The sequence below is a fragment of the Leptonychotes weddellii genome, chromosome 6, assembly GCF_054177405.1.
Source record: "Leptonychotes weddellii isolate Sample4059 chromosome 6, ASM5417740v2, whole genome shotgun sequence".
Classification (NCBI taxonomy): domain Eukaryota; kingdom Metazoa; phylum Chordata; class Mammalia; order Carnivora; family Phocidae; genus Leptonychotes; species Leptonychotes weddellii.
This window is the reverse complement of record NC_138374.1, coordinates 6,871,416-6,894,960: the sequence shown is the minus strand read 5'-3', so window position 1 is coordinate 6,894,960 and position 23,545 is coordinate 6,871,416. Positions and strand designations below refer to the sequence as shown.

The 23,545-nt window shown below is 55.7% G+C and overlaps 1 protein-coding gene across 1 annotated transcript in view; it reads left to right on the top strand.

Moving 5' to 3' along the window:
• The window catches only part of LHPP (phospholysine phosphohistidine inorganic pyrophosphate phosphatase), a 68,972-nt gene that overhangs the window by 29,927 nt on the left and 15,500 nt on the right, over window positions 1-23,545 (top strand). Inside the window, exon 6 of the mRNA XM_081823326.1 lies at window positions 2,643-2,734. Coding sequence (XP_081679452.1) covers window positions 2,643-2,734 — 92 coding nt within the window. The remainder of the gene's footprint in view (window positions 1-2,642; window positions 2,735-23,545) is intronic.

Here is a 23,545-nt window from a genome sequence, read left to right as displayed (position 1 = left end):
AGACGAAGGGGCTAAGCGGACAGAAAGGTCAGCATGCGCCATGGGTCACCTTCTCTCTTTTCCTCTGTGCAGATCCATATTTCCAGTTAGTACTCTTTTCCTTTCATCTAAGAGACTTCCTTTTACATTTCTTTTGTGTGGATCTGTTGGTGATGATGTCTTTTAGCTTAAGACATCTGAAAATATATTTCACCTTTGTTTTTGAAAGATACTTTTGCTGGGTATAGAATTCTAGGTTGGCATTTCCCTCTCTCGCAGTGCTTTAAAGATGGTGCTCCAGGGCTACTCACCTGCACTGTTTTCAGTGGGAAATCTCATATCTTATCTTTGTTTTTCAGTATGTAACATGCTTTTTTTTTTTTTTTTGCTCCAGCAGTTTTTAAGATTTTCGCCTTGTCACGGACTTTGAGCAATTTGATTATGTTGTGCCTTAATGTAATTTTCTTCATTTTTCTTGTGTTTAATGTTGATTGGGATCTTGGATCTGTGGATTTATGAGTTTTATTGTGTTTGGGAATTTTTCGGCCATTAGGAGAAAGTCAAATATTGTTTCTGTCACCCCCTCTCATCTCACCATCAGGGATTCCAGTTACACGTGTATCAGGTCCTTTGAAATCATGTCATAGTTTGATGATGCTCTGTTCACTTTTTTAAAAGATTTTATTTATTTGAGAGAGAGAGAGAGAGCATGACTGGGGCAGAGGGGCAGAGGGAGAGAGAGAAGTAGACTCCCTGCTGAGCAGGGAGCCCAATGTAGGTCTCCATCCTAGGACCCTGGGATCATGACCCAAGCTGAAAGATGCTTAACCAACTGAACCACCCAGGTGCCTCACTCTGTTCATTTCTGTTAAATTATTTTTTCCTCTGTGTTTCATTTTGGATGGTTTCTATTACTGTATTTTCAAGTTCATTAATCTTTCCTTCTGCATTGTATAATCCAGTATTAATTTCATCCAAGGGGTTTTCTGTTCTAGACATAATGTATCTCAGGTGCTATCTATGTAAATGAAACGTAAGCATTATTTAGTACTGCTCATTTGCCCTTAGTTATAAATATCAGTAAGTTGCACTGTTACTAGTAATTAAAAATAAAAGCAGTTCTTCTCCATCAGAAAAAAATCTGGTGTAGTTGCCATCTCTAGAATTTCGACTGGGATCTTTTCTTTTATCTTCCATGTCCCTACTTAACTTTTGGAGCATATGGAAGATAGTTGTGGTAACTAATTTAATGTCCTTGTCTGCTAATTCCCACATCTGTGTAGTTTTGGGTCAGTTTAGACAGACTGATTTTTTTTTCTTTCTGCTCATTATGTGTGATATTTGTCTTCTTTGCATGTCCGATCACTTTTTTAAAGTAGTTGCCAGACGTTGTGAATTTTACTTTTTTTGGGTGCTGGATATTTTCATATGCCTGTAAATATTTTTGCACTTTGTTCTGGGATGCAGTTAAACAACTTGGAAACAGTTTGATCCTTCCAGAGCTTGCTTTTAAGATTTGGGAGGCAGCACCAGAGCAGGTTTTGGTCTAAGGCTAATTACTCCTCACTACCGAGGCAAGATGCTTCTGAGAACGCTACCCAGTGCCCTGTGAATTATGAGATTTTCCAGTCTGGCTGGTGGGAACAGGCACTATTCCCAACCCCGTGTGAGGTCTGGGCAGTGTTTTCTTTCATTTTTCAGTGTGATTTTTTCTCTGGCCTCGGGTGGTTTCCTCACTCACGTGTGCTGATCAGCAGTCTACAGAATGCTGCCTCATTCAGAGGGACCTTCTGCAGATCTGCGCCCTTCCTCTCTCTCTGGGTACCCCCCTCCTCTCTGACACTCTGTCCTGGGAACTTCAGCTGCCTTGGTCTCCCAGCCCCTAGCTCTGTCCCTCAATTCCGGGAGTCTGCCAGGCTCCGTGTGGTCCTGCCTCCCTGCACCCACAGTCTGGAAACTGGAGGCACTCAAGGGCCTCACCTCATATGTTTCCTGTGTCCCAAATCATTGTTCTTCACTGCTTGATGTCCAGTGCAGTGACTCGAAAACTGTTGTTTCATTTGGTTGTCTGGTTTTCTAGTTGTTTCAGGTGGAAGAGCATATCCCACAGGATGCTTTTTGAAATGACAACCAGGCTGCAAGCATTTCCTCTGTGTGTGTGTGTATTTTTGTTTGCACGTTGTTTTGGTTTTTATAGGTTAATATCTTCATTATTGAAAGCAAAACCTCCTAAACTGTGAGCTACAGAGATTTGCCAGAAATTTAGTTAGTTTTCACAGAACTAGTGGTTGGCTCCTGGTTACAGAGTATTTAGCTGCAGGTAAAATCGAGCCTGTGTTTGAGTAGAGGGAAGATGGGGTCAGCCTCCCCACACATGCCTGTGACACCATATCACCTTTACACCTGCTGACTGATTTCACGTTGCCCACATATGCACTGTTGGAGCCACTCGGCTCTTGGGCAGGGGGTGGGGGGGGGTGCAGCAGGAGATACAGTCAAGGTGGGTTGACTTTTAATCAATATGATGACAATATTGCCTTGTTTAATTTGTATGATGGTGGTTTTAAACATCAAATCAAGCAGTTGATTATGTCAAAAAAGATGAAGGCGCACAGAATAAACTGTCCTGACATCACTTCTGAGCCCATGTCCCTGCCTGGCAGGCCATCATGATTGGAGATGATATCGTGGGAGATGTTGGCGGTGCCCAGCGGTGTGGAATGAGAGCCCTGCAGGTGCGGACGGGAAAGTTCAGGTGAGTGCCCCACACGTGGTCAAGTTCGCCTGCCTGCCTTCCTCCGTGGATTCCTGGGGTATCCGTGTTTTTGTTTTGTTTTCTTCCCCAAAATAAAGGGGGTTGTTCTTTTCAAAAAGAATGGTATATGGACATCTGCTGGCCTCTTTGTAACTGACCTCTAAGGACAGGCCTCGCTGATCTTTTCATCGCAGAGAGTGGTCAGGTAAAGCAGCTTTTGATACAGGGTCCAAGATTCAAAACTGGGATTTGAATAGGGTGGAGCGTGGAGACGAGAGCAAGGACTCCAGCTGCCCTAGGCCACAGCAGGGCGGGCTGAATTTGGGCCGTGCTTCGTTGGGCAAGGTGGTCAGAGCCTGCCCTGCCCATGGAGCTTCCAGCTTGTGGGCACTTGGCTCCTCCTGGTCACCCTCCTTCTTCTGCTCTGCCTTCTCCGTTTGTGGGGGACAGAGAACCTAGGGACGGCAGGCCTTCAGCAAGGGTGAGGTGATGGGATGGCGTCGATGATAGTGTCTCCCGGGGACAGCCGCCTGGCCTCTACGGAGGAGGCTGGGTTCTGTGCGCCTGACAGCAAGTGGGGGACTCTCTGCCGCTGGTCACTCTCTGGAGCCGCACTGTTGAGTACGGTGGTCACAGGCTGCCTTGAACTGTGGCTGCTCTCAGTCGGATGTGCTGGAAGTACAAAATACAGATTTCAAAGACTGAAGGGGAGAGAAGGAACGGGAAAAAGCTCACTTGTCATGTTTTATACTGATAACATGTTCAGAGGCTGGTATCTTATGTTAATTTCACCTGCTTATTTTTATTTTTGTCAGTGTAGCTGCTAGAAAGTTCTTGCTTGCCTCCCTGGCTCACATCAGGGCTCAGTGCATTTCTGTTGGGCGCGGGGGCCCCTGCACCTCCGCCTTTCCCCTGCAGATGGCACTCGCGACACACAGATCCCAAAGGACAGCCGGGGAAACCATGTGCTCTGCGGGCCCCTGTGGGGCTGGGAAGCCACAGAGGCCTCCATGGCACCCTGCACGGGGACCACTTCATGGTGTTCTCTGTGGTTCTTCCGTGTGGGTCTGCTTCCCTCCAAAACGCAGTCAGGTCTTCCTGAGCTGACCTTTATCTAACTGGAGTTACTGCATGTTTCACCAGGCACAGCTGGTTCTTCCTGATGGCCGGGCGTCCTCCGTGCTATGAACACATCCCACTCTTCCCCTTCCCTGGCAGGGACACTTGGGTGGGTCCCGGTTTGGCCATTCTTTGAAGTGCCGCCAGGAACACCTGATCCATGTTTCCTGGGCACGTGGGCATGAGTCCTCGTAGGGTAGGTCTGCTTAAGGTGGAATTGCAGGGTCATGGGGAATGCATATGGTCAACTTTACCAGGTAATGCCAGACTTCCACACTGGTGGTGTGGGTTTATGCTCGGCCTGCAGTGGGCAGGGCCCCACCTGCTTCCAGCCTCTTTCCCACTTGGCTGTTCTGAAGGGGAAGCCTGTGTTCTTGCTAGTTTACGGGCTTAGGGGCCTCAGGGGCAGTGTCAGCACCCAGCAGTCCAGTCCACCCGGATGCTGGGCCCCCCAGGGCAATGGGGAGGGACCCACAGGGGCCTCGGTGGGGAAGGCATGGGAGAGGCAGAGGTGGGCATGGGTGGTGAGGTCAATGTCTACGAGGGTGGGAGGGGCGGGGGGGCAGACACGCCCCTCTTGGCCCTGCCCTCCGGCTGTGCCTGGGTTGGACTTCCTCTACACCTGCTTGGTTTACCTGCTCTTTGATTGGCTGGTGGTGGGGGGACAGTGTCTGGCCCCTCATTTTAGCGCATGTATGCCCAGTAGGGGTGATACTGCCCCCAAGGGGGTCAGAATTCCTCTTAAGGGTGAAAAAACTTAGAAGTACCGTGGTTGGGCCCTTCTGAAGGGCCATAGTACATAAACAGGGTGGGGTGGTGGGCACCTTTTGTTTCTGCCTGTGCCGAGCATGATTCTTGTGTTCCTTTAGGATCACCCTTGTGCCCCCAGCCCCCCAAAGGCACAGGCCTGGGCATGGGACTCAGGCTTGGCCAGTCTGCAGCCTGGAGAGCTCCTGGCCACAGTTGATGGGATTATGATCTGAGTCGGGCTGGTGAGTTAGCCCAGGATTTTCCAGAACCCCTAGGAAAATGGCCAATGAAGTATAAGCCAAGAAGTTCCAGTGGCCATTTTTGGTACCCCAGAGAGAACCCTGATCGAGGATGAAGTTAACAGTCAAGAAAGCAGAGTCTAGAGATGGGGAGAGAGAGATTTCAGTGACATCGTTGGAGTATCTGGATCTAGCTCTGCCTGAAGCTGATCCCTCCTCTGGCCTTTTTGGTAAAGTGGGCAATTAAATTAGGATTTTTATGAGCAACACAGCAAGGAGCACGGTGGTACCTTGGCATTGGTGCATGCAGCTCTGCGGTCTCCCTGGCTGGTTAGCCATGTGGGCTTCTTTCTGATGTATGCCCACTGGGGAGCCTGCCCCAGGGCTCCCCTGTCTTTACATGCCGATGATGTCCCCATGCTGCCCTTTTCAAGGGGCAGGTAGAGACCTCCACAGTGGCCTTCAGCTCACGCCACTGCTGGTTTTCTCTCTGCTCTAGAAAGTTCTGGAAAGAACTTCATTTAACGTCAGAGGAAACTGCCCACAAAGGTGTGCCAGAGCTGTCTCAACATGGAATGAGCTGCCTGGAGAGGGGGGTGTCCTCATCACTAGAGATGACTTGTAGAGGCTGGTGGACCTCCTCTGGGGAGGCTGAAGAAGGGGCAGCGGCGACATGCGGCGAAATGAAGCCTCAAACCCATCCTGAGGCTGCTGATGTTGAATCAGGTCTTTTCTGTGCCTCTGGTCCCTGGGACGAGCCCAGGAGGCTGGTCCTGTTTCCCCGCTGACAGACGCAGAGATTTCAGTGCCACGCTGAAGGTGGAAGCTGAGGTGGAGGTGGAAGTTGAGGCCCTGTCATTCAAGCCTCACATTCCACCTGGTCTGTGACCTCCTGCTCTAGGTCCTGGGCTGGTCACTGGCGCCGGAGCCTGGCCGTGAAAACCACAGGCAGAGATGGAGCCAGGTGTATAGACCTCCGAGTAGCGAAGAAACTGGAAGGAAGGACATCTGATTGTTACAGATGATTTAGTTAAGTGTCTTCTCAATATTTTATGGTGAGATTCCAAACAAGAGTTATTTTTTTTTTAAAGATTTTATTTATTTATTTGACAGAGAGAGAGACACAGCGAGAAAGGGAACACAAGCAGGGGGAGTGGGAGAGGGAGAAGCAGGCTTCCCGCCGAGCAGGGAGCCCGATGCGGGGCTCGATCCCAGGACCCCGGGATCATGATTTGAGCCGAAGGCAGACGCTTAATGACTGAGCCACCCAGGCGCCCCAAGAGTTATTTTATAAAGTACACTTGTGCCCCCCACCCATAGGTTTGTGAATTTGGAAGATTCCAAAAAAGAAAACCACCTAAACGTACAACTTCAGGGACAACTGGGTGACTCAGTCGGTTAAGGTCTGACTCGATTTTGGCTCATGTCGATCTCAGGATCATGAGATCGAGCTCCCCGTTGGGCTCCGCACTGAGCGTGGAGCCTGCTTAGGATTCTCTCTCTCCCTCTGCTCCTCCTCCCCATCTGCTCGCACTCGCTCGTGCTCTCTCTCTCGCTCTCGCTCTCAAAGAAATTAAAAAAAAATAAAAGTGCAGCTTTATTAGTTCACAAACAGAAACCAACCCAAGTACCCCAATACCCCCAAGCCTGCGTGCAGCTCTACCCTGACCCCCCGTGCCCAGAGAGGACCCCTCCTCACTCACAAGACTAAATCACCGGAAATAGGTCTCTTCATGATGGAAGTCTCCCACCCCCCAGCCTGGCTGCCCCGGTGACGGCTCACCCAGCTCCTTCTGCCTCCCCTTACGACGGAACACAGCCAAGGTGCATTCTGCCCCCTCCGAGGTGTTTCATCCAGAAGGGATCAGGGCGAGGGGCTCCGGTCCCTGTGGCTTGAAACCAGTGCCTTCTCTGGGCCACCACACATGCGCAGCGGTCTGCGACCTCCCCGTGGCCATTCCCTCCCACAGGCCCAGCGGGGCGTGGCCTCATTGCACCCTACACACCAGCTTACACACACACACACACACACACACACAGTTTGACCTGTGGAAGAGTGGCAGCCACACAAGGGTGGCATCTCAGGCGCCCCAGCACGGAGGGGTGCTCGGGGCCGTTTTCTCTGGCCTTGTAGCCTGTGGACCCCAGAATGGGGTGGGGGGCTTGGCGTGTCGCCAGCAGAGGGGCCTGAGCCCTAGCTGGAGCAGGGGTGTCGGAAGTCTGTCTCGAGCTCTCCTAGCTGAAGGGCCACGCCTGCCCAGCTGTGTCGTATGAAGCCAGTGCCCTGTGTCATCTAAGAGGGTCGGGGTCACCATGAAGACCTGCTGCTCCCTGAGCAGGACCCTGGGGGACGGTGCAGCCTGGCCTTCTCTGTGTTCTCCAGGTTCACCCCTGCGCTCTTCCTTCCTGTTCTCATACCCTGCCCATCCCGTCTGCCCTGGGCGTCGTGCCTCCTCCCGGATCTGGTAGGGTCAGCTTTCGTTTTCCCTTCCTCCCTGCACTGCCTGCTGCTGGGGCCGCTAGAGGGCGCCGTGCTGCCCGTCCCGGGAGGGGCCGGATGCACACCCACTCACACGTGACATCCCTGTCCCACGCACTCACACCCAGGTCCCACACTCAGCAGACTCACGCCCAGGTCCCACGCCCTCCCACATACATACCCAGGCCACATGCACTCACACATATCCACACCCAGGCTCCCCCCACTCACACACTCACACCCAGGCCCCCTCAGACTGCCTGCTGGCCACGCCCACTTGCCTGCCCCCTCTTTCTCTCAAGCGGCTGTGTGTGGGTGCTAGGACTGGGGCGGCAGGCCTGGGGTCCTGCCCTCCCTCCGGGCCCTCGCCCTCCTCTGCTGCCCTCCAAGGCCTGGAAAACATGGAGGTGCTGGGTCTCCGGGTTTTGCTGCCAGCTGGGGCCCCAGGAGTTAAAACAGGTGGAGCAACCTCGCATCAGTTCGCCAGCCCTTTTTCTCTTTTCCATCTTGCACCTTCTCAGGGGAGAGGAGCCTGAGACCCGCGAGTGCTCTGAGCGCAGGGGCCTCCCAGCCTAACCTGCGAGCACAGTAGAGGCCAGGTCTCCACTTGAGGAGGCAGCCCTCCAGCCCCTTGTGCCCTGTCCCACCTCCAGGCCTTCGATCATGCTGTGCCTGCCACCTGTTCCGCCGCCCCTTCCTCAGCTCGCCTGAATCCTGCTGTCTTCCAGCCCTTCCCTAATGAAGGAATTCCCAGAGTCCTCCCACACGGAAGCGCCCTGAGGGGACCCCCCAGCTTCATACGGGGTGCTGAGAGGAGCAGAGGGGCCGTCTCAAGGGCAGGGGAAACCCGTGGCCAGCAGAAGCCTGTGACGGATCCCACGCCAGGGCCCTTTCTGCTGTTGCCCAAACACACCTCACCTCCAGAAGAATTACCTGGGACTCCCTTGACTTCCCACAGCCTTCTTCTTTTCCAAACCATTTTTGAGATTTCCAGAATAGAAAAAAATTGCATGTACCCATCCCCTCGGACCGGACCTGGCCACGCTTCACCCGTTGGTCCCTGAGGTCCTTTGTAGCGAGGAGCGTCCAGTCTGGGGGCAGGCAGCTCCGTGGGCCTCTCTCTAGACTGCTTCGTTGGTCTGGGGCACTTCGCCGGCCAGACCTCAGCTCTCAGGACACTGGCGCTCTTGAGGATCACAGGACACGCGCTTTACCTGACATTTCCTCGTGATGTGACCTAGGTTATGCACTTTGGGCCAGAATGTCACAGAAGTGGTGCTGTGTGCTTCTCAGGGCGTCTTATCAGGAGGCGCGGGATGTCCATTTGCCCCGATATTGGTGGTGGTAACACCGATTAAGATGGCGACAAGTTGTGCAAACGTACGGACTTTCTTCCGTTTGTGACTTATGACCACTTGTGGGGAGATACGTGGGGACTGTGTGAAATCCCTCTCCTCACCCTGCTTCTATCTGTTGGCTCTAATGTCTGTTGGTACTTCTTGAATTATCTGTTTCTACGATGGTTGCCAAAGTCATTCCATCTTTTCATTCTTACGTTTGTTGTTGGCATTCTACTGTAAAGAAGAATGTTTTCTTCTCCCCATTCCTTTACTTAAACCAGTGTGGACGTATGGAATTCTGTTTAATTCAATGGGTTACGATCTGTTACTATCAGAATTTATTTTGAGGCTCACATGGTCCCCGATGTGGCAAGTGGCAGCCCTTTTCAGCTGGCTGTGTGGCCTTTTGACCCATCCCCACCATTCTCTGAGCCCTTCCTTAATTTTCTGGCACAAAATAATGTTCTGTCTTTGCCTCAGCCCTGGAGCCATCCATTTCTCAAGGAGCCCTGGTTCCTTTTACTGGAAAGTGATATTTGGAATCGAACCCCAGTGCTCTAGACACGCTTCCCATGCCTCTGGGTATCACTGCTCTCTGACCCTCTCCGTGGACAGAGGTGGGACACGTATGCATGGGTGTACACGTGCGTTCACACGTCCATCCTCCAGAACCTCTGTATCCGTATCTGTCGAAGACAGCACATTCCCCCCAGCACCTCTGATTCCAGGCCAACACTGCAGGCTTCAGCCCAGCCTTATGCCTTTGCAGATTTGTGCCTTCCTTCCCCTACGGGGAGAAGCCTGGTTTACATTATTCTCTCTCCATTTGCGTATTTGCTCAGTCCCCTTGAATATAGCCAGCCTGACCCTGCCGGGCTGCTGAGTGCCTGCTCCTCACCTCCTCGACTGCCATCCCACCCACTGCCCCAGAGCCTCCTGATGGGGGGCTCCGGCCCCCTTTTCAGGCCCGGGTGCCACGGGCTACCCTCCCACAAGGAAGGAGGGAAGACACCAGACGTTGGCCACCTCATCTGCCTCCCTGCTCTCTCCCACCCTGCTTCTTGAGCGAAGGGATGGGTCTTTGCCATTTTTGCTTTCCCCACAATGCCTTGCACGTGGTGGGCGCTCAGCGTTTGTTAAACTGAGTGGGAGAGCGGCCCTTCAGCTTTCCAGCCACTTGCACGTTGGTGGCCCCCTTCCAGCCTCGCGGTAGGCATTTGAGAACGTGCTGTTTTCTGGGGAAGGAGCTGACTCCCCCAGGGTCCCCCCGACTAGTAAGGCAGCTCCCGGGAAGTTGCCAGCATGTCTGTCCCAGCTGTCCCCGTGCCTGGATGAAAGCCTAGCCATGTCGCGTGCATGTTCGTATGGGAAGAGCGGCCCTTTGTTGCTGGCTCCCGGGCACTCACCTGGGCTGGTGCTACTGCGTCAGGGCATGTCCTCCCCAGACAGAGAGGAGCCCCAGGCTCACATCCTGGCTCTGCCACTTTCCAGCTGGAAGAGCACTGAGCCTCCGGTTTCTCATCTGTAAAATGGGGATGGAGGGGGGAGTATTCCTTTGTATCCTGAGCAGCTTTGGTACAGCAGGAGCTCAATAAATACACAACTGCAGGAGAGAGGTCAGTGAGATGCCTTGTCTGCCCAGCACAGCAGGGCCCGAGGCTGCTGGCCTGACCCTCCACATGCCTGGGGCATTCCTGAGGGCAGGCTCAGCCAGGCCCCCACTTCTGGGTGCAATCACAGGGGTCATGCCCCAGGATAGTCGTGGCACCACTTTGAAAACTCGCCCCTGAGACCGTGACCTCCGATTTCCAAAACATTCTCACAGACCGGCTCCTGGCCTTCCCTTTGTGTGGGGGAGGGTTGGCAGTGCTCAGGAGTTTCTGTCCTCGGGCGGGGCGAGGAAAGAGTCCAGGAACAGCCACGCTGATTTCTCCTGCCGCTCCTAGCCTTGTGGCAGGCAGGCAGAGCTTGGCGTGGCTCACCGCAGGGCCAGCCTCACCCCCAAGGAAAGGGGCTTGATTGGAGACGTTAGCTTTTCTTTGAAGAGGGTGCAGTTGGCTGTACCCCAGCTTACTGTGCGGGCAGGAGCAGGTGGCTGCTCCCAGCCTCCCTGACCCCCATGCAGGGAGATGGACCCCGCTTTTGCCTCAGCTGCCTGCTCCTGCCACCCGGAGTGCATCTGGAAGGCAGCTCAGCTTTGCAAGCACCTGCTGTGTGCTCAGCAGTGTGTAGGGAGAAGAGTCCCCAGTCCAGTGCGGGGCACGGAATGTGTGTCTGGGGGGCGGGGGGGGTTGGGTGGCTGCTGGGGGCTCGGAGAGGCCTCTGTGAGATGCAGAATGCAGGGGGATGAGGTGACTAGGGTGAGGGTGGCAGCACAGGGGATCACCTGGATAGCGGGGGCCGTGTTGGTGGCCCTGCTTCATGTCCTACCTGTAGTAGGCGCAGGGCCGGACACGCTGCAGGCTCTGCGTGACAGAGTTCGGGGATTGGGGCTGAGGACCCAAGGGGGCCTGGGGTGGGAGCCTGGGGATGGTGGGCTGGCAGGAGCAGAGCCCTTCGCTGCAGCAGGTTCCTGTAAAGGCCCCAAAGCGTGACTGAGAGGTGGTGGGCTGCAGGAGAAGGCCCTGAGGCGGGGTCACCCGTGTTTCAGGAGCAGACGCCCCTCACGGGGCCAGCTGGATGGCCACTGCTGGGGGATTTGTGTCGCTGTCTTTCCCCTCGTGCTGGGGAGCTCAGCACCTGGAGGCAGGCGCTGGGTCGGCCTGGGTCTCACCACGGCATCTGGCGTTTTCTCTGATCGTAGACCATGTCCTGTTTGTGGGATTGTAAGGAGAGCTGATGGCAGGGAGGGGCAGCAGTGGTTTGTCAGAAGCTGCAGCGGTGTGGGCAGGAGGCCCGGAGGGGTGCCTCTCAGCCTGACCAGCCCTGGCCCAGGCACAGGGGGCGCCGGAGAAGGGCCTGGGCTTTGCGGCCCGGGGCAGGGCATGAGGTCCCTGGCGTGTGACCCTGCATGGACTAGCTTACCTCTCTGTGCTCCATCTGCATTTTACAGATGCTCTTGCGGGATGCTGGGGGTTACAGGTGAGCCTGCGCTGGGCCCTGTCTCCTCCCATCCTGGTGCCTGACTGGAGATCTCTCATGGTTTCTGGCTCGGGCTGACCCAGGGCTGGGAAGAGCTCATTGATCCACCTGTAAACATAGCATTGAGGCCTTGGAAATACTTCCAAATAAAGATTTTCACGGAATCTGAGTCTTTCTCCTGTGCCCTGGTCTCTGGAGCCTAGTGGGTAAGCACGCAGGTTCTGGGACCCGCTGCCTGGGTGTGAATCCCAGCTCAGCTGTTTGGCCTTGGGCTGGTTCCTTAAGCCCTCTGGGCGTTAGCTTCCACACTGTAGGTGGTAGAGTAATGTGTCTTCTTCCTAAGGTTGTTGGGAAAACACAGATCATGACAGCAACAGACGTAGGACCTCCTGTGCCAGAGATTATTCCATTAGTTCATTTACCCTCAAAGCAACTGTATGGGATGGTTAAATTACTTCCGAGAGGTTGAGTGACTCGCCTGGGGTCACAGAGCTGGTGAGAGCTGGCCTTTGAACCCGGGTTCCGGCAAGAGCAGTGTTACCTGTGATTACTGTTGCTCTGTTTGTTTCTGCACTGTTTTAAGTTAGCCCGGTGGATTTTTAAATTGAGTCAGCCACCAGGGACATGTGCTGTGAAGTCCTGCTGCGGGGGGGCTGGTGCCGGGAGGAGTCACTCACAGCGGCCAAAGGAGCTCCGAGCCGCAGGGGAGAGAGAGTGTGGGCTCAAGGTCCTCGGGCTTTGGTCCCTCGGAAATTAGCGGGATCCAGGTGAGGCTTCCAGACCCTACCCCTAATTCAGCCGGAGCAGCTCTCCTGTCTGTATCGGGCTTCCTTGTGAATTCCTGCTGTCCTAGCCCCCTAGTGTCCCAGCAGGTTCTGCTGCTTTGAAGCATTTAAAAGCTGATCTTCAGATCCCATCCCCACTCCACCTGCCCTTTTACAGGTGCGGAGACAGGCCAGGAGTTGAGTTGGGGGCTGGCAGGGCACTGGCCCCAGGGCCCCCACTGTGTCCTTCCCATCCCCGCCCGCGCATGCAGCCCCAGCACAGAGCCGAATGGGCCTGGCCGTCCTTGGGCTCCCTCCCCAGCATTCCACCCGGAGGTCTAATGGGTCTCATGGATACTGTCTGTGTCTGGGGGCCGGCAGGATCCAGGTGGCGTGTGGAAGTCATTGCTGGTTTTGTTCTGGCCACAGTCAGCCAGGAGGGAGAAGAGGGGATTAACCTGTTTGGAACCTGCCAGTAAAGGGGAAGCACCAGTGTCTTCATATAAAATAGCTTAAGGATATTTTATTTTTATTGGGGGGTGCAGCGGGAGAAGGAGAGAATCTTTTTTTTTTTTTTTTTTAAAGATTTTATTTATTTATTTGACAGAGAGAGACACAGCGAGAGAGGGAACACCAGCAGGGGGAGGGGGAGAGGGAGAAGCAGGCTCCCCGCAGAGCAGGGAGCCCGATGTGGGACTTGATCCCAGGACCCTGGGATCATGACCTGAGCTGAAGGCAGTCGCTTAACCAACTGAGCCACCCAGGTGCCCAGGAGAGAGAGAATCTTAAGCAGGCTCCAAACCCAGCGTGGACCTGGACTCCAGGCTCAATCCCACCACTGTGACCTCATGACCTGAGCCGAAATCAAGAGTTGGCTGCTTAACCGACTGAGCCACCCAGGCACCCCACCATATAAAGTAGTCTTTTTTTTTTTTTTTTTAGATTTTATTTATGTATTTAAGAACGAGAGGGGGGAGGGAGAGAGAGAAAACGAGCAACGAGCAGAAGGAGGGGCAGAGGGAGAGGGACAAGCAGACTCCCTTCTGAGCAGCAAGCCCAACTCCGGGGCTTGATCTCAGGACCCTGAGATCATGACCTGAGCCGAAGTGAGGAAGTGAGCCAACTGAGCCACCCAGGTGTCCCCTTATGCAAAATAGTTTAAATATACTCCTGCCCTGCCTCGCCACATGCCAGGATGGAAGCTCACCAGTACCTCCTAGTGTCCTAGATCCTCTCTGCAGGCCTGAGAAGACCCCCACCCCTGCTCCCAGACGTGGGAGCAGTGGGCACAATGTGTGGGCAAGCCAAGGGACCCCGGGGCCCCAGGGAACCCAGCTGGCATGTCCTGGAGCCAAAGTAGAAGTCTCCGGAGGTTCTGCGAGCCAAGGCCTGGGGAGGCTCAGGGTTTCAGGGCCACTGTGGAAGGGACCCTCTGAAGGCAGGCAGGAAGCAGGACAGGCCCCTATTTGGCAGAAGACATTGGGAATCTGAGATATTTAAGAACAAATTTTATGCTGCAGCTCTGAGCCCGGGAGAGTTGGGTCGGATCCGGCAAGGATTGGTTTGGACAGTGGCTCTTGACGGGCCGTGTTGGAAGCTGTCAGTAGTCCTTTAGCTGCTGGGAAATGGATGGACTGGGCCGTGAGCGGCTGGGCGCCTGGACTGTGCCTCCTGGCTCTGCTGTGGGCTGCCAGGTGGTGGCTCGGGCCTCCTGATCTCTCAGGTAATGACAAGAGTAGCTGTCTTTCTGGAATAATCCAGCATTTACCAGGTGCCGGCCGTGGCACTTTTTCTTCTTTGTGCAAAACAGCACAGTTTTCTGGGTTTTATTATTTTTTTTTTAAGATTTTATTTATTTGACAGAGACACAGCAAGAGAGGAACATAAGCAGGGGGAGTGGGAGAGGGAGAAGCAGGCTTCCTGCGGAGCAGGGAGCCCGACACGGGGCTCGATCCCAGGACCCTGGGATCATGACCTGAGTCGAAAGCAGATACTTAACGACTGAGCCACCCAGATGCCCCTAGTTCTCTGGGTTTTCAATGAGAAACTTGAGCATCAGGTTTGTCTGACCCCAGAGCCTCTATTTGCAATCCCTGCTGAGTGTGTCCAGACTCAGTTTCCCCACCTGCCCTCTCTGCCCTCCGGCTGCTGAGAGAGGTCCCGGGAACACGGAGCTTGGGGCTATTGTGGGGGCCTAGGAGCACGTTATGGGTGTCAGAGCTCAGGCCACGTGGTGAGGCTCCTCATTGTTGCCGCAAGTGGGGACCCGGGCTGGAGGCCCGAATCGGGGTCACTGAGAGGGGACTGTAGGCACACGGCCAGGAGCAGGCTGTGCAGGCAGGCGAAGTAGGAAGGCGGGGCCCCCTGGAGCACCTTCTGCCTCCCTGCCCAGCCACAGGCCTGAAGAGGACAGCAGCGGCGTGAGCCCGGAGCTTCCCTGAGCTCTTGCACAGGGGCGTTGAGATGCTACCTACAGGCTCCGCCCATTGTAGACCATGGCGGGGCCTTACGTCACCCATCCCACTGTCCCCACTCTACAGAGGAGGGATATGGAGGCCAGAGAGCCAGGGGGCCAGCATAGGGTGGCCCTTGGAGCCGGGCTCCCAGTTTCCTGCTCCTGTGGCTCCCCTTTCTGTGCCTGCCGCCTTGGGGCTGGGCCTTGGAGAGACCAGCCAGGTGTGAGTACGGTAGGCTGCGTCGTAAACAAAAGCTGCTGGGCCTCTTTTGCCCAGGTACATGTGTGTGTGGGTTTATACCCCAAACGTGTGCTGCTGCAGACAGAGACAGGGCTGCAGGCAGGGCTCTGATGTGGGGCTGTGGCCCAGGTGATGAAAGCACCTCTTAGGACCTGGCAGGGTCCTGGGCCTCTGCTATGGCGAGCCCTCTGGTGGGCACCACCATTCCAATTCCCCCTTCCTAGGGTACCCCCCCAGAGCCTCCCAGCCCGGTGCGGAGGGCTGGGCCCACCCTGCCGTTCGCTGTCGCTTTTCCTGCGGTCTGCAGGTCTTGCCTCCGTGGGCCCCACTTCCAGAGCGTGGTCTCCCGGTTGCCTCCTCTCCTCACTCCATCGGGATGTTTCGTGTGAGGAAAAGAGAGGAGCAGGGCTACAAGGCTCTGGTCTGCACGTGTCCAATAGCTTCAGGAGAGCAGGCTGCCACTCTGAGCCCCCCTGCCCTGCTCTCCTAGGAGGAAACAGCAGACAGGCCTCTGTCGCCTCCCTCCCCTGAGACAGAGGGCCATGCACGTCTGCCCTGAGCTGTGTGGATGCCCACAAAGGGCTTGCGACGCAGATCTGGAAGAGACCCCTGATGGTGAAGATCTGGGGACTGGTGTTCCATTTGTTGGGAGACTCATGCATCTAGGAGAACCCTTAGGAATTCTCTGGGTCCTCCCCCCGCCCCCCAATCTTACAGAAACGTAAGCCTCTGAGTGGCTTCTGACGTGCCCTGCTCACCAGCGGTTGGAAAGCTGACTGGATCCTGGAGTCTGGGCGTGCTCACCAGTGCACACACTTACCGCCTCTCAATTCCTGCAGCAGAGGCGTGGCGAAGGAAGGAAGCACTTCCTGAGAAGTTTGTGCTACCTCCCATGACATTTCAAGGCACTTTATTTCTCAAAATATTGTAGGGATTGAGTTATTTTTAGCCTGGCCTCGCGGGATCGGAGAATACAGACTTCTAGTGTAGAATGCTTATTCACGGCCTCTTTCCAGGGGAGATGGATGGTTTGAGGAGATGCGGCATGCCCCTGAGGCGTACCAGAGGGCCCCCATGTCTTCCCTGTGGCTCACCCACCATCTTTAAACCCAGATGCTCCCCCTCCCCCTGAGCTCCCCAGGGTGCAGGTTGGGGACGGAGGGGAGGCAGCAAAGCATCCTCAGTCAGAGCCACTCTCTGTGTTCCCGTCCTGCTCCAGTCCCTTTAGGCCTCAGTTTCCTTATCTTTAAAATGGGAATAATGAGGGCACCTGGGTGGCTCAGTGGGTTAAGCATCTGACTTTTGATTTTGGTTCAGGTCATGATCTCAGGGTTGTGAGATCAAGCCCCTCATCGGGCTCTATGCCCGATGGGGAGTCTGCTTGGGATTCTCTCCTTTTCTCCCTCTGCCCCTCCCCACTCTCTCTCTCGACTCTCTCTCTCTAATAAATAAATAAATCTTAAAAAAATTAAAATGGGAACGAGTGTTGGCCCTCGGGTGGGGAGAACAGAACAGCATGTTCTGCAGGAATATTCAGCACATTTCCTGGCACAGAGCGTGTGCTCAGCGAATACTAAGTAGTGTTATTATCATGGGTGCTCCCATCACTGTGATTTTGTGAGGAAACCAGCCCCGGGATCCGTGTGGAGGGACTTGCCTTGCAGGTACCTGGGCGCATCTGTCCCTGCACCCTTGCTGCCCTTCTGTGGCCAGGTGAGCCCCTGTTTCTGGGGAGATGCTCTGGGTGTGCCCATGCTGTCAGCTTCCAGAGGCCAGGGGTCCCCCACCCGAGCAGGGGCCTGCAGCCCAGGCACATGGCCCTACCCTGTCCCTCCTGGTCCACGAGGCCCCAGGTCCCCACCATGTGGTGGTGGGGCTGGGAGCAGGGGCGCCACACAAGGAGGGACCTTTCACTGCAGTCTGGAGCCCTGCACACACTGAGCTCCGGAGTTGCTCTCAGTGTATTCTGGGGGAGGTCACCGACAGAGAGCACAGTGTCTCAGGGAGCTGGCTCCTTCCACCGGGCACCCATACGGTTGGGGTGGCCCAGCCTCACGCTCCCAGCCCTCCTCGTAGCCTGCTCTTTTCCCTCTGCTCTGCTCTTCACAGCTGAGTCGAGTTTTTGCTGGGGACCCTGGGCTGCTGGGGGCCGACCTCTCGCACCCAGGGCTGCCTGGAAAACCGCCCGCGGTTCCCGGTGCTCCCGTGCCGCCCAGCACCCCAGCTTGGCAGGCGGGGCCGGGGCAGGGGCCTGAGGGCTGCGGGGAGCCCGCGAGTCTTCTCCAGCAAGCCCTGTTGTGGCCCCCAGCCCCAGGGGCCGTACAGGTACAGATACCAAGACCAGTGGGTCAGAGTGCTTGGTAGTTCGTAGAAGCCACTTGTCCCCTTTCCTGTCCCCTAGGTTCTGGCCACAGGACTGGGCTCTTGTCCCTCCAGGAGTCGGAGCCCGAGTGCCCAGGGGGCAGAGCGGCCTGTGTCCACACCAGGTCCCTGCCCCGATGGGTGGAGGCAGAGAGGGGGCTTCGAGGGGCTCTCCTGAGACACACCTGCAGCTCACACTCCTGGAGCTGGAAGCGCCTCCGGGCTCGGGGGCCATCTGTGGGGCTCAGCCACAGGGTGGCTTCTACTCATTTACTGACTTACGTGGTTACAGATAATGTTCCCAGCAGCCCAAGGTGAGACTAATGTAGCCCCATGTACAGGTGAGGAAACTGAGGCACAGAAAGATTGGGTTAGCCACCAGCCGCTAGTGGGCACTGGTTCTCTGTGTCCAGTCCGAGCGCTCAGGCTGGGGCTGTCTAGGGCAGGTGCCGAGGGGCCTCTAGGGGCTCCCACTCTTGTGGCATCTCACGGACTGGAGAGCAGGCTCTGGGGAGGTGGAGCCGCCCTCCTGCATCAAGCCTGTTCTGGCCTTCCTTACCCGAAGTTCTGCCCCTGCACGCAGGGACCAGAGGGACGGGCTGGACAGATACCAGCAGGGGAAGGGGGCAGTTGGGGGGGGGACCAGTCTTCCACCTGCACCCCAGGGCTTGGCCATGCTGGAGGCCCATCTTTCCCAGAATCCTCTTTCTGGGCCTCATTCCTCCTGCTCTCGCTGCCCTGCATGCTACTTTCCTGATGGCTTCCTTGCTCTGCCTGTTCTGCCCCCTAGTCTGGCCTCCCCTCACTTTCATGGGTCTTTCTGTGGGCACAGCCCACCTGCATTTCACCACTGGTGTCCAGTTGTCTGCCTGACGCATGCACACCCCACGGGGACCCGAGTTCATGACTGACCTGAGCAGGGGGCACTGCCTGTCCCCCAGCCCCGGGTGCCCCCTGAGGCCTGCCTGAGGCCACATCATCCACATCTGGGACTGCATACCCCATCCGGGAGCAATCATGCCGGTGGGACAAAGCAGAGATGCCCCAGGAAGGCCAAGACTTAGGAGCCTGGGAACAGGGAGTCTTTCTGGGCTCAGGGCCTTTTTCTCAAGATGGAACATCCTGGATGCAACACGAATTCAGTTGCTGGTATGGAGCGTGCGCTGGGGTGTATCTTGCATTTCTCATCTGCTGTGTGGTGGGTTCCGTGGGGCCTGTCGGGGCTGAAGCATGGCAGCACGTGGAAAAGCCATTTTCACCCCAAAGAGCTCCATTAACCCTCTCGGGGATTAATGTTTTTGATAATGCCTCTAATGTTTGTGTTTTCTTCCTTTTTAAAAAATTAATGTAATTTTTCTGATTATAAAAGAAATCCATACCTTTTTGGGACAATGTAGGAAACCACAAAGAGGAAAATCCACAAAGGGAATCACGGTTAGCATTTTGTTTTACTAAATGAGACTGGGAAGCCTGGTTTTGGATTTAAGATCATACCCAAAGACTTGGCTTGCCTCCCAGTGCGGTTCCATCTCTGGGATGCGGTTGTGCCCTCGCTGAATGGCAGCCTCCTGGCCTCCCGGCCAAACTCCCCAGGGTCCAGCCAAGTACCCCAGGGTGGAGCCAAGTTCCCCCGGGGTGGAGCCTGTCCCGGAATCTGCTAGCCCAGCAGAGCAGGGGGGCAGGCTAAAGGCCCCCAAGGCCCCCCCCCACCCGCCCTGGGCTGACCGGACAGAGAAGGTCTGAGCCTGGCATGTTCCTCTCCTTCCCCTCTGTGCAGAGAAAACCCTATTGTCCCATCCTGTCTCCTTTTTCTGGAACCCCTGGGTAGGAGGAATTGTCCCCCCCCCCAATGAACATTTTACAGCTCTGGACATGCCTGCTGGTCCACGGCGCCCAGAGGCCAGGAGCAGACTCACTGGTGGCATGGAGGGAAGGGATGTGTGGCAGATAGGGACAGTCTCCAGTGTCTATTTCCATGTACCTATTCAGGTGTGTATGTGGTGGGTGGCCACGGAGATCCTGGGCGGGGGGGGTCTTCATGGGCCTCTCCTCCCTCCCTCGTCCCTACTCAGCCTGGCGGGGCACAGCCAGCCCTGGACTTACCCTCCACGTGGGGTGGCCTGTGCCCTCACTCCCATGGGCAGCAGGGGCAAAGGGCCGAGAATTGGCGCCCCTGAGTTGCAGCACTGGCCGGGCTGATGGGGGTGATGAGCGGCCTCCACACACCCCTGGCTACTGTCAGGCTCTGGGCCAGCGTCCCATTTATGGTGGTCAGGATTCTTTTTCTATTTTTCAAACTGATTATTGACATGTAACATGCAGAATAGTGTACAGAATTTAGGTAAACGAGCTTAACACATTTTTATTAAGTGAACACACTTGTGTAAGCAGAACATGACCAGCCTCCCCCACCGAGACCCCTTTGGGTCTCTTTCAGTCACTTTGTCCCCTGAGATAACCACGACCCTGACGACCTCTAACAGCAGAGGTTAGTTTGCCAGTTCTGGAACTTTCTATAAAGGGAATCGTAGCGCACGTACTGTTCTTTTTCATGGTCAGCCTTTTAAGGGGGATCTGCAGGGTGGACGGCTGTCCCGTGTGTCAGGTGGAGCCTGGGTGTAGTTCTGCAGGGTGAAGGGGAGTTTGCTGGAGGGACGAGAGCTGGGGGAAAGGCAAGTCAAGAAGAAGAGTGTGAGCCTTTGTTTTCCCCATGGGCCCCCACCGGCTCATGTAGATGGCAGCCACATCCCTGGTCCTGTTCTTCTCGAGACTGGGACCAGGAAGCCACATATGAAGTGGGAGGCCTGAGTGGTGCTCGCTGCCCACTCAGCCCTCAGAGGAGGCCCATTCAGCACCACACGTCCTGTGTTGGACCCGTGTCTTTGTCTCCTAGACTCTAAGCCCACCGCACACGAGATGTGCCATGATTCCCAGGGGCACCAGGAAGAAGCTGCTGCTCAAAAATGTCTCCTCATCTTCTTCCACCATGAGACCTAAGGGTTAAGGCAGATGCTTATGGGAGGGGGAGAGAGGGTACAGGACAGGGGGTGGTGCAGGACAGGGTGACTTGGCCCGGCCCCGCCCCTTGCCGAGGCTCCGGAAGAGGTGGGAGTTGGATAGAGAGGTCTCTCAAGGTCCCTTCCGGCTCTGACCACCTCCCAGTTAGATCTGACATGTGAATGACTGCAGGGCCCTCACCCACAGTGAGAGCTTGGGATGCAGGGCAGCGTCCCACTGTAAGGCCTTGGGTGCCCAAATGTGGGTGTGCTGACCCCCAGGGCCCAAGGCTGGACTTCAGGGGCTCGCGTGCAGAGACGGTATAAATGGGACACTGGGGGTAAGGAGCTTTGTGAGGGGCTGTCATCGGGTTCTCTGTGTGCCTGGAATTACGGGTACCGCTCTGTGGGGCAGGGGTGCAGGAAGGGCTGGCCAGTGGCCATTTGCACTTTTGTCCTGGACGGACCCTGACCTTGGCAGAGGCCGGGACACGTCCAAGACGTGCCACTGAGTGAGTTGAGTCAGGTTCATACCCCACAGGGACCACTGATCTTGTCTTTGAGAGAGGAATACCCTCCTTATTCCATCCCAGCCACCTCCCAGGACCCCTATGGGATGCTAAGTGCAGGCAGGCCAGGCTGCTCGAGCCAACATAGCTGCCTCGATTACTGACAGGCCCTGACATCACCTCTTGGCTGGCAGCCCCTCCCTGCAGGAGCCCTGGCCTCTGTTTTTATATCTTATCACCGCGATGTTGTGTGGGGAAGAGTGTGATCAGAGCTGTGCATACAAGCTTTGGCACGATGGGTGGCTGGGCTGGGCCTCCATGTTCTCATCTCTAAAATGGGGAGAAGGATGCTGACCTCACAGAACCTGACAAGTAAATGCATCTGGTGCCAGCAAGCCTTTGGTCAGGGTGACCTTTTCTTGGCCTAGATGCCAGCACTTGGTTGCCAGTTGCGTTTCATCCGCCCATGGACTTGGGTCCCATGGCTTGATGGCACCCATGGAGGTGTGACGCATGGGTCCCATTGTGCTGCATCCATGGGCCGGCTCCCGGGCACTGTGGCTCCCAGCCTCATCCACTGTCTTCCCTTACCCCAGGCATGTCGGTGCCTAGAGTCGAGCCAAAGACGGAGCTTCTCCAGGGGCAGCTCTGCTGGCAGCCTCCCCCCGGCACCCCCCCAATACAGGGTGGAAAGACGTCCTCAGCCACTACCTGGCCCCACAGCCCTTTGGAGGAAGAGGGTTCTTGTGCCGGAGGGAAACTCTGAGAGCTGGGGGTTGGCTCCCTCGGGGCAGACGGCTGAGCAGGTGTGCACCCCTCCAGACACCCACATCCTCACCCGGACATGCGGGTGTTTGATCACGCGGCCTTCGCTGGCTGTACAGGATTGAGTGAGATCAGGCACGGCGCATAGTTAGAATCGTGCCTGGCTCCCCGTAGACGCTCCGCAGGTCACTGCTGCGTCCAAACCGGCTGTGACTTCAACTCACCCGTCGAGGGCCCTCTTGCAGTCCCGCATCAACCTCCAGCTCCGCTGCTCCCGAGGCTTTGTACTGGTTTTCGAAAACAAAGTCGGAAACCACAGGCGACACGGTCAAAAAGCGTTCCTGAAAATTACCGCAAATCCTCAGGTGTGACTCGGGTCTTGGCGGTAAGGCTGACACTGTCATTTGGTCGAGAGTGAGGTGAGAAGTCCCATGTGTGGGGGGCGGAGGGGGATGCAGCCACCCCTCTGCCGTCAGCTCACCAAGTCCAGCGATGGACAGTGGGCGTCCCAGGTCCAGTGCAACTAGGAGGCTGGACGCGGGGCACTGATGAGGCGTCTGTTTCAGGGGTATGCTTGGAATCGGGGTGTTCCTCCCTCTGCCCGCCAGGCTGGTGGGAAGGTCCGAAGTGTGTAGGACTCCGTGAGGGGCACCGCGTCTGCAGGGGGCATCTCTCGGGGCGGGGGGGGGGTGGAAGGGACGCGCCACTGGACCGCCACGCTCTCCTGACCTTGGGTGGCCGCTAAGGGACAGGGTCCCTTCGTGCCTGCTGTGCCTGGAGCAGGGTTGGGTGCTACACACATCACGCCTTTCCTGGCGGCTGGCCACTCACATTTATCAAAGGCCTGTTCTCTGCGAGGCCCCTGCCAGGCACTGGGATGTACCTGCCAAATATTTGCTCAAATTATTGGCTAAATAATAAGACAGTGAGTTATTTTGTTGTACTTGTGCCCAAGAAGTTGCCAGGAGAAGTCCGGAGCCATCCTAAATTCCTCTTCAGTCATGTCCTGCGGCCGCCAAGTCTTCTGCTCTCCCACCGGCAGATTTCAGGCCAGCCACCCCGTCCCCTCAGTGCCGCTGGCCTGGATCCCTGTCGTAAACCCCTGGTCCCATCAGGACGCCTTTGGCCACAGCTGACAGGACGCTCCACCAACAGGGGCTTCAGCCCTCAACCCTTAGTTATTTACCTAAGAACAGCCAGCGATCCTCAGACTCGGGGTTGGCACTGCCGTTAACAAGGGCAATCTTTGTCTTTCTGGTCCACCAGCCTTCATATCAGCGTAAATCCAAGTTTTGTAAGGCCTGAAGTTTAGAGAGCGTGGACAAGGGGGACATTTTAAGGAAAAAAAAAAAATACAACATTAGGTTTAATGAATACAAAATTAGGTTAGAAAGAATTGAAAACATATGTTCAAACAAAAACACGGACGTGAATATTCAGAGCAGCGTTATTCATGGTATCCCCAAAGTGGAAACAACCCAGATGTCCATCAGCTGATTCAGGGACGACAGAATGTGGCCAGTGTGGCCTGCCCGCACAATGGAATGTTGCTCAACCACAAAAGAGAACGAGGTCCTGTGGCAGGCGGCACCACGGATGGTCCTTGCAGACACTGGAGTGGAGGAAGCCAGACACAAAAAGCCACATGTTGCGTTGTTCCGTTTATAGGAATGTCCAGAATAGGCAAATCTGTGGAGACAGAAGGCAGATTC